We start from the raw sequence: 10,561 nt of genomic DNA, 5'->3' as shown, positions 1-10,561 counted from the left end.
ACACTCAGTGTTTAGCCTAATAAGCAACTAATTCTAAAACACTGAGAAATATTGACATTTCATCAATTACAAATTACATGAACCTCCCCTGGACTAGATTTTAAAAATCTAAACCCTCACCCTGACAGAAATGCAAAAAGCATGACCCTCCCCAATTTTCCTCCAGGTCCCAATGATGTACATTTCAAACCATGCCTTACAGAAGGGAAGAATGCTGTTTTCTTCTTCCTCCTCCTCAAAAGCCTGCCATAACAGAGCTCTACCTCTCTGCGACTTCAATTCAAAATCAGTAGTGGTAGAAAACCTCTAAATCGGATCACATTCATAAGTGCGTTGAAATCCGTAGCACAGTGAGTGAGGAAAGCAGGTTTCCCTGGGGTGAAACAGACTGTCAGTAAGACATATAACAAGGACAGAAATATGCTTATTAAGTCGATTTAAGCCACACGGGATACCTTTATCAGGATGTGAAACAGTCGTTAAAATACTCTTCACAAAAAGTCAGGATCCATACAGATTTATTTTATCTAGCTTATTATTTCTTTAACCTTTATTGAACCAGGCGAGTCAGTTAACAACAAATTCTTATTTACAATGACAGCCTGGCAGATACACACAAAGGAAAAACAATAGTAACAAACACTGAAAGCTGTCGTTGGCAGCTTATCAAAAATATTATTTATCATAATAGTATTATTGTCAATGACAATGTGTACGGCCCTTGGACCAATCATATCAATCATTCAGCGCCTTTTTAATCCAATAGAAAACAGATGTACTTCAGGCCACCATCACAGATTAGGCATAGCCCCAGGAGATTGATTTGTTGTTTTTGTATTTCCTTCCTGATAAGAGTTGTTTGTCGTGAGTGGACTGATGACTTAAAAGAGCTTTAGTCAATCTAACAGACACTGTAATGATGTTTGAATAATACATAGTACATCACGCCATACAAAACCTGCTGTCGGTTCTAAATTACATTACAGGACTCAGACATTGAGGACACACTGTGCTGTGCTGAGAGCAGATAGTGTTCCTTCCTATTCAGCCCCCTAGTGTTGACATGTTGTACTACAACACCTGTTCTCTATGTATATTTAGGGCTCATTATATTTATTTGAAAGTGAAACACATACATTTAGTATTCTTCACAGACAGTATATGCTACAAGGCATAGACACTAACACAGTAAATGCAATGACAATGCCATCCTGAGTTACACAGTACAAGGAGTGTCAAGGGTTGTTTCTTTTGGGCACAACACACACATACAGCTTTCAGTGAGCACATGTCAAGTTAAGATGTCAAGTTAAGACAGCATGAGTGGCTGTTCTTATTCACACATTTGACTTCATACCTCAGTGTTGTACAGTATCTTTTACCAGAGGGTTCTGTGAAGCCAGCATGGTGAAATTAGAGCCTTATTACAAAGTAGTCAGAACCTATCCATGTGTATCTATGGCTCTGGTAACGGGAACATCGAGGTCACCAATAAGTAATCTGGTCTGGATCCACCTATCAGTGAGCCCCGGTGTGACCTCTGAACTCTGACCCTCTTGGACTGTTTCTGGTTCAGGTTCTGGTTCTGGTTGGAGTCAGAAGTTTTTGTCCCAGCCCGAGAACTCCTCGTCGGCCTTAGCCTGGTCGAAGGGGAAGCGGTCAAAGTTGATGTAGCACGGACCCTGGAGGAAACGGGGAAGAGCTCAGATCAGTGGCTGTCTGGGAAGGACGTTGACACTGGATATGACACAGTGACTAATTGGCAACTACTTACCACTCAATCCGTACCTTGCACTTGTATTTGATCTTTATAAAGTGTGAAAAGCTGTTGCACGGAAATTGTGTTCACTAAAAAAGCAACAGCTGTTGCAGAGAAATTTGGTTTGACTCGTTGCGGGGTGGTGTTATGTCGATGCATCAGAACCTCTCGCAGCAGGTTTTATCGCAGTGGTGGGGAACTTCGTTATAGACCACAAACTGTAAACTAATCATTTACCATTTGTAAACTACTTATCAACCCGTTTATAAATCCTTAGAAGTATACCTTAAATGTAAAGAGTTACCTATTGAGCTTCACATAGATTTAAAAAAAAAGATGTGTGCTGAGGCTAGACTGACCTTGTGTATGAGTCTGATTGTAGGAGCCTCCACCTGGCCCACGCGAAGCTTGTGCCAATTCATACTACTAAACCACCTGGAGGGGAATACAGCAAAGGGGGATGAATCCTCATAAAAGAAAGGTGACTGACAGAAAAAGTTACTGTACAGTGTATAGTACAACATTTACAACAGTTCCAACACCAACAAACCCACACCAGACGGTTGGATCCTCATGGTTACCTGTGATGGCGGACATCTTTGATCCCATTCTTGGTGTTTCCCAGCCTCTGACCCGGCCGAGGTCTGTGGGCCACAACACAACACAAACCATCAATAACCAATCAAAACAAGTATGAAAAAGAGTTATAACGTCACACTATATCCTGCACCTAACACATCATCTCTAACCTGCACAGTTTACTGATGAGGGACTTGGCCCCCTCGCCCATGTAAGGGGGGAACTTGAGCAACCCATCCAAAATTTTAGGGTAGATCTTTGCGGGCTCGGAACTGGAAAATGGGGGGCTGAAAGGCAAAACAGTCCTTTGGTAAAACAGTATTTTAGATAATCCGGTGTGTGTTTGTTGGTGTTGGAACTGTTGTAAATGTTGTACTATACACTATACAGTAAATAATTCTGTCAGTCACCTTTCTTGTTGACTGAAATATCAAGCTGCTTTAACCCTTTCCGTGCTGATCTGTACAGTACCTCCCCACCAGCAGCTCATAGACCAGGATGCCCAGGGACCAGAAGTCAGCAGCGAAGTCGTGTCCCTGGTTCTGGATGATCTCTGGGGCCATGTACTCAGGAGTACCACAGAATGAGTAGGTCTTATCACCGTGAACTAACTCCTTAGCAAAACCAAAGTCCACCTACAAGTAAAAACACACACATTCAAACATGCACGAATACACACACAGAGAGTTATCTGAATGCATGAACTCTTTAGCATCGCAAGCGATTGAAGAGTTGAAGCAATGAAAGAGGGAGAGCCTGATATTATTATTAACATATCACCCACCAGTTTGACGTAGCCCTTGGCATCCAGCATCAGATTCTCAGGCTTGAGGTCTCTGTACATGATGTCCTTCTTATGGAGGTAGGCATAGGCCTCTACTACACAGGCAGTGCAGAACACAGCAATTGGCTCATCGAAGCGACCACTGCCAAACACAGAGACAAAGCAGATAAATCTTCAACCTCAGTTGTGTATATCTGAATTTATACCACGGGGGGTTCTAATACTGGATGCTGATTGGTTAAAACCGCATTCCAGACGGTGTCTATTCCACAAGTTACCACCGGCTAAATCTATGACTTTAAAATGCCTATTTACTCTTCCATCTGACTGCGCAATCCACTGTCTCATCAGCTCAGCCAGGCAATTTATAAACTTGATTTCCACTATAAAAAGTGTTTAGACATTATCTCACATTTCTTTTCGACTAACATTTAGTTTTCAACAGCGGAGATTTGTATAAACCTTGCTGTTTGTCTCTCTGACATTTGCAACATTGTTTCCATATTAAAATTCAATCTCCAGCTGTCCCATAGTAATGAACATGTCGGGAGAAGGAACGAGACAGACAGGCAGGCAGCGTTTCTAGGCCAGTGGAAATCATGAATAAGCTGGCATCATATTTATGGATATATACAAAGAAATGTCAATTGAAAAAAGGTAAAACGAAATGAAGGGCAGCTAGTTTGCAGTCTTTCCAGCTTCAGTTTGAAGTGATTGTGTTAGCGGTGTTGTTGGCTAGCTTCTCTGAACAACAGTTTCCTGATGAGAGAGCACATTTTCTATGCCAGGCAAAATCGCGCCTCATTAACTTATTGTTATGTATGTATCCAAATAAATGTCACTAGAAAACTGCTTAAACAAATGCAAAGGCAGCTACTGTTGTTATTCTGGCTGCACTGTTTGACGTTGTAGGCTAGCTAGCAAGCAAGGGATAACAACGTTGCCAGCCAGTATGGCAATGGAACATTTAGAACAAATGACTAGGTCACATCCATAGATATAGAACAAACAGACTGAACGACTGGGTCGCATCCATAGATATAGATCTAAAAGACTGAACTACTGGGTCACGTCTCTGGCAACCGAACCGATAGAACGAACGACGAGCCGGGTTGTGTAGCAACCATAGATTTGTGTCGGGACTATATCTTGTGGAAGGATGAAATAGTATGAATAAATTCATCAAAATAAAGTTTTAATGAAAATATGTCAATCATTATTTGAATACGTTGGTAACCCGCTGTATAAAAGTGATGCCCTTGAAGCCAGTGTTTGGAGGATATATTGGCCGGCCCTCGACTTTGTCTCGGGCCTAACAACACCCATGCCGATAAATCCTCCAAAACTCCAGCTTTTCGGGCATGATCACTTAAAAGTAGACTTAGTCAGCAATGTTTCCTCACACTTCTTTGAGCTTGGTCCAGATCTCCCCTCCTGCACAGAACTCCATAATCATGTAGATGTAGCGAGTGTCTTTGAAGGCATAATGTAGCCTGAACAGTGAGAGAGAGATAACACAGGGTTAAATATGGTACAGCATCCACAGTCCTCCTGGACCTTGAGGGCCACAGCAGTGTCTGATGGTTTTCCCTTCTCCCTTGGTACTTTAGTGATTAATGAATACCATCGATTGATAAGGGGACAAAGAGGGTTAACATGTTAACTTAGATGATGATGGTTGGACATTAAAGGTTAGAGGTCAGGGGTCATCTACCCCCACAGTCTTAATGAATACCATCAATTGACAAGGGGACAAAGAGGGTTAAAGTGTTATTGTAGATGATGATGGTTGAAGGTTAAGGGGATACCTAGTCAGTTGCACAACTGAATGCATTCAACCGAAATGTGTTTTCCACATTTAACCCAACCCCTCTGAATTAAAGAGGTGCAGTGGGCTGCCTTAATCAACATTATCGGTGCAGTTGTTGTTGGGGGTTAACTGCCTTGCTCAACGGCAGAACGGCAGATTTGTCCACGTTGCCGGCTCAGGGATTCGAAAGAGCAATCTTAACCGCTAGGCTACAGTACCTGCCACCTAGCCCCACAGTCACCTGACGATGAAGTCACTCTGGATGGCTTTGAGGATCCTCTTCTCAAACAGGACGTGCTCCTCCTGTTGCTTAGCAACAATGTGCTTCTTACTAACCCGCTTCATGGCAAAGTACTTCCCATGGTGCAGCGTGGTCACCTGGGGAAAACAACAAAAACAACAAAAACAGTTATAAACTTTGGATCTAAAATGAGCCATTTCACTTTGAATTTGGCTTTCAAGCACCTTAAAGGGGACAGTAAACTTTCATCAGTTAGTTTCAGCCACTAACTATCCCTATAAATAGCCAAACACTACAACAACACCAAACACATGTACCAGTTCAACGCGACCAAATCCTCCCACTCCGAGGGTGACAGGTTCTCCCTGGTAGCGCCCCTCCTGGTACAGCACAGGGATCAGGTCCTTCAGCCTCAGAGAGGAACTAGGACTGGACTTCTCTGGAGCATCTGGCTCCTCCAGGAACTCAGAGCTGATGGTGGACCACAGACTACAGTTAGACTGCTTGACTAGAGTGGTAAATATAGAACTAAAAGGACTAGAGTGTCTTTGTACTCACTCATCATGGAGCTCCAGGTGTTCAATGGGGATCGTCTCCTCAAACACCCTGGAGGGGGAACATAACAGACCATCAATCATTCCATAAACTAACCGATCAAGAAATCAAATTTGAATTGCTCAGACTCACTCCTTATCGATGGAGAAGCAGGTAACAGGGCCCAGAGCAGTGCAGGTTGCAGTCCTCTGGATCTCACTGTAGGTTATATACAGATCCACACATAATGAGCAGCCACACTAGCTAATACTGCACACCAAGGCCCTTTTATTGTACAACAGCAAGTTACTTTATAGCTTTACTGTAGGTACTAATGTATCCATGGTTACCGTATGAGGGCCAATTCCCCGAAATGCTCCCCTTTGCCCATCCTGCGAATCTGTTTCTGCTGCCTGTTCACCTTTTTAGTCACCTGGACCTGAGGGCAGACACACGCACACCCACTCGTTTTTGTCCTCAAGGCCAGATTCATTTGATAAGCAATTCAGCACCAGTATGACATTGAAAAGAGAGCTGTGCAAATAAAGTTAAACTGACACAGACGGGTCAAAAGGTTGAGTTTGTCAATAAACAGATCGGTTGGTAAGCACAGGTTTTGTAGACGCCAATCCTCCACTAGCGTAGTTAGTTGTTGTTCCCTATGATCATCAAACAAAGGATGTACAGAGACAGAGTGTTTTGGATCACAGTAGCCACCAAACATGTCCCCGTTACTGTACCTCTCCTTTAAGGATGATGTAGAATGTGTTGCCCTCTGCACCCTCACGCACAATGACGTCATTGTTCTGGTACTTCACCTGAAAGAAACAACACATTTTATATGGGATTTGTATGTTAATGCTCTGGGAAAACGATCTAGCATGGGAGAGGTGTGTAAAATGGCTGAGCACAAACCTCCTCCATGGAGTCAATGATCTTAGAGAGCTGAACGTCATTCAGGGTGTTCAGAGTCCGAGACCTGATAGGTAAGCATATAAGAGCAGAATTAGCAGTGTGCATGTGTGTGTGACCAAGAGAGTGTATGTAAGTCATGAGATTAAGTGTGTAAACTCACGTCTTCAAGAAGCCCATTATCTGCTCACGTTTCTTCTTGGACTTGTTGGTCATGATGGTTCTGTACGTCTGTCTCTCCATACACCACAGACTCACCACTGTCTTAGCTACGATGGGGAGTGAGGCGGACAATTTATTCATAACAACGAGCAATATTAATTTCAGCGCACACGCACAGTACAGACAGTAGGAAGGTACACGTAGTTAGTTATTGTGTACCACTCAATAGCCAAGTTCTATAGCATCTCACCTTTGACTGTGGCAGTGCGTTTGCAGTTATACAGAATAGCCAACTCTCCAAAGACATCCCCACAGGTCAGGGTTCGAAGGTTACGACCTGCTTGACTGACATAGAGCTCACCCTCTGAATGTGGAGAAGGAGGGGAGAAGGGGGACATTGAGGGGTGAGGGGTTTGAGGGGTGAGGGTTATTGTTTAATTGGGAATAATAAGCAGACATACAGTAGCAACACCGAGCAATGTTTTAGAGAAATTCACACATACCTGCAACGATGTACATACTGTCTCCTTCACTACCCTCCTTGATGACATCATTTCCTGGTTTGAAGTCGATAGCCACCAGGAGCTCCACCATCATGGTGATCTGCTCATCATCAAGGCGACTCAGGAAGTCGTTCTTCTGGATGGCCATGACGATCAGACTTGTCTCACTGCGGAAGGAGGCATCACACCACCATACAGTACTGGTGTCACATAACTCATGCATAGCCCTAGCCAATCATGCATAGCCCTAGCCAATCACCTGACGGTCTTCTTGACTTTGGTCTTCATGATCTCCAGCTGCTCCTCTGGGATTGGCTCAGGGGCCATGACAGCTGCTCGGCTCTTCCTGACCTCCGGTTCCCCTTCATTACTGCTCCTCTGAGCAGGGAACTCTGGGATATATAGACACGGCATACAGGAAATTAGGGTTAATATACATGATGTTCTATGGTTAGTGATCTGACACAAAATGGCTGCCATTCGTCACCCAGGGGGTTGCCATAGTTATGTGAATCCCCTTACCCAGGTCATGGTAATGACTGTGAAGGTCCTGCAGCAACTTCTCCTTCTCCTGCAGTCTTCTCTCTGGAGGTGACAGGAGAGCATTGTATTGGTTGGGAAAAATGTGTTTTAAGTCATGGTTGATTTCATGGCTGCAGTCTTTGTTGTGGTCAATCATGTTCATATGGTCTTGATCTAAGTTATGTTTGAGGTCATGGTAGTCATGGTCGTGATCGTACCTAGGTCCTTGTTGTGGTTCTGCAGCTCCTGGTTGATCAGGGTCTGTTTCTCCAGCTGCTGGCTCAGCTCCTCTACCTGGCCCTCCATGGCTGAAGGGAGGGGTGGAGGCATGTGAGAGGAGTCACAGGAAGGTAAACACATGAACATGAAAGCATACACATGAAATATAAGCACATTTGCACATTCATTCACACTCATAAAAGCTGCACAAAACATGCATGCACACACAAACAGTATGCCCAGTATCTGTCATTAAATTGGCACACAGTCAGTTCTTAGCGAGAGGTCTACACTGTGATCATGAATAATGGACACTAATGATGGGCTGCCAGCTAGGGGCACTGTGAATACTGTACCACCCTGGGAAGACATTTCATATAGAACCTGTTACCACTAACCCAAGCCTTGGTGGTTATTTATTGATGGTCACTACCACCTGCCAGTATTTTGTGACTCTATAATATATGTACCTCTGGTAGACTCACAGGTCAGACAATTGTTTTGGGAATCGAAGCTATCTTTAGTGTGTGTGCGCAGGCATGAATTTAAACTGGTGCATGTCTTAAAAACACATCCACTCTCTCATGGTAGCACAAAATGTTTGTGTTTTCTTGAACGTGTGTGTCTGTGCATATACATGTAGCAAACCCCTCCAATGTCAATAATCTCACTGGGCCTGGGGACACAGATCCTTGCATGTGCATGAGCATACAGGCGCGCACACACACGCACACACACACACACACGCACACACACACACACACACACACACACACACACACACACACACACACACACACACACACACACACACACACACACCTGTGAAGAAGAAATACTACCCAACTGATGTTTCCATTGACCAGTTTACAATAGCACTGATTGTGAGGGGCTTCACCATTTTGATTTCGTGGTCATTTAAAAACTGTTTTGGTCTCTGTTGACAGAGCATACATTAACATCCATGCAAACAAAGCACAAGGTTAGCCTAGCAATTAGCCTAGCACACACATCCACATCAATACAAACTGAGCCAGGGTTAGCCTAGCGCTCTCACTTCACGTGACCCCAATTACCTTTCCTTCACCCTGAACATTGGACAGGGCAGAGATTAGGCGTGGTGTTACAGATTGTAAAGTCACCCAGCAAACAACTAACAACAATATAGGAGATAAAGAGAATACATTTTCCACTCTGTAATTAAAGACAAAACTATTTCATTTCTAAATAGAATTGGTTAAATGTAAAATGCATGTCAGTTATGTTGCAACAAACTACTTGCTGATTTTCACTTCAGGCTCTTCTTACCCATGACAATTAAGGTAAGGCAATTGTCAATAATATAGCTTTCTAGGAGTACAGCCATTCTACAAAAACACTCAAATGGGACAGATTGGGATAATGACCTCCAATACCTGGGTTAACCATTGAGAAATGATTACCTCACATAAAAATCTACTGGCCCCCAAGCCAGTCACTACAATCACAACTCGGCCCATTAAAATGAAATGCATGTTACTGCAACTGAGCTCTGATTTAGCTCCTTCAGGTCTCATTTTGTGTCAAAGACATTGATTCTACAAGGGAAAAGACTTCGGTCAGACTCACCTGTAGGCTGTGTAGAGAGGTGGGGTAGGAAGGAGCGTGAGTCTGTGTAGTTGCTACAGTTCCTACATGGATCTTCATATGAGGCTCAGGACCTTCCTCCAGCACTCCGTAAATCCACTGATACGGTAAAGTATTGTAGGTCCTGTATCAGGTTGTCTCCATCTGAAGGGGTAACTTGATCCAAATGCTCCTAGGCCCCATGCAGAGTCCACTCATTTGTACAGACACAAACACACTACATTTACCTAATCCTGTATTTTTCCTCTCCCTCACTCCCCTCTTTCTGACCTCACCTAGGTCCCTCTATGCCTCTACTCTTACTGCTCTCTCTCTCTCTCTCTCTCTCTCTGTCTCTCTCTCTTTCCCTCTCTCTCTCCCGCTCTCTCTCCTTTTCTTCCTCTCCCTCTCTCTCCTTATCCGTCTGCTCGACAGCTCCAGAGTGTTGGATCATTAACCAAACCCCCGAGGCTCCTCCTATTACACCAGGTAGAGGAAGACGGGGGAACTGAGGAAGAGGAGGAAGAGGAGGAGTGATGGGTGGGGGGGTTGTTTGAGAGGGCAGAGACTCAGGAAGGTGGATGTAAAGAGAGCCAGGGAAAAAGAAGAGATGGAGGTGGGAAATTAGGGAGGGCAGAGGAGTGTGGAACAGGGGGATGAAGGAGTGGTAGGAGAAAGGGATACTGCTCATACTCCTTCAAAACACCCATGAATACACAGGTCTTGACACAGGGGAAGGGAGAGCGGTTCCCACATGAAAGAAATACTATAGTATACTATGGAATAAATACTATAGTAATTAGTGTAGTGTTTTTTTGGACTTTACTGTAGTATACTGTAGTATTTACAGGTAACTATAGTATAAATACTGTAGTTAAAGAAAACTGTAGTACTGTATACGATAATCAAATCAAATCAAAGTATATTTGTC

At 43.7% G+C, this 10,561-nt stretch overlaps 1 protein-coding gene across 1 annotated transcript; it reads right to left on the bottom strand.

Moving 5' to 3' along the window:
- Window positions 1–501: 501 nt before the first annotated feature.
- On the bottom strand, window positions 502–10,040 carry LOC106607930 (cGMP-dependent protein kinase 1). Its single transcript, XM_014205412.2, has 21 exons — window positions 9,634–10,040; window positions 8,025–8,114; window positions 7,807–7,869; window positions 7,544–7,676; window positions 7,285–7,451; window positions 7,032–7,145; window positions 6,783–6,888; window positions 6,623–6,686; window positions 6,448–6,525; window positions 6,058–6,146; window positions 5,861–5,926; window positions 5,732–5,779; window positions 5,491–5,644; window positions 5,174–5,310; window positions 4,526–4,615; window positions 3,123–3,264; window positions 2,810–2,973; window positions 2,509–2,625; window positions 2,341–2,403; window positions 2,119–2,194; window positions 502–1,682 (listed from the first exon to the last, which is right to left on the bottom strand). The coding sequence occupies exons 2-21, from the start codon at window positions 8,110–8,112 to the stop codon at window positions 1,596–1,598; spliced, it is 2,046 nt and encodes a 681-aa protein (XP_014060887.1). The 5' UTR covers window positions 8,113–8,114; window positions 9,634–10,040; the 3' UTR covers window positions 502–1,595.
- Window positions 10,041–10,561: the final 521 nt, after the last annotated feature.

The sequence above is a fragment of the Salmo salar genome, chromosome ssa06 (genome assembly GCF_905237065.1).
Source record: "Salmo salar chromosome ssa06, Ssal_v3.1, whole genome shotgun sequence".
NCBI classification, from domain to species: Eukaryota; Metazoa; Chordata; class Actinopteri; order Salmoniformes; family Salmonidae; genus Salmo; species Salmo salar.
Note: the sequence above shows the minus strand (reverse complement) of the source record. Positions and strands in the feature narration are given on the sequence as shown.

Bases quoted from the DNA above. Each gene is read 5' to 3' on its own strand.
- LOC106607930 (XM_014205412.2), bottom strand. From the start codon at position 8,112: ATGGAGGGCCAGGTAGAGGAGCTGAGCCAGCAGCTGGAGAAACAGACC. The intron at 6,687-6,782 runs GTGAGTTTACAC...CTTACCTATCAG, and splicing joins ATAATGGGCTTCTTGAAGAC to GTCTCGGACTCTGAACACCC. The intron at 6,526-6,622 runs GTTTGTGCTCAG...TGTTTCTTTCAG, and splicing joins TCATTGACTCCATGGAGGAG to GTGAAGTACCAGAACAATGA.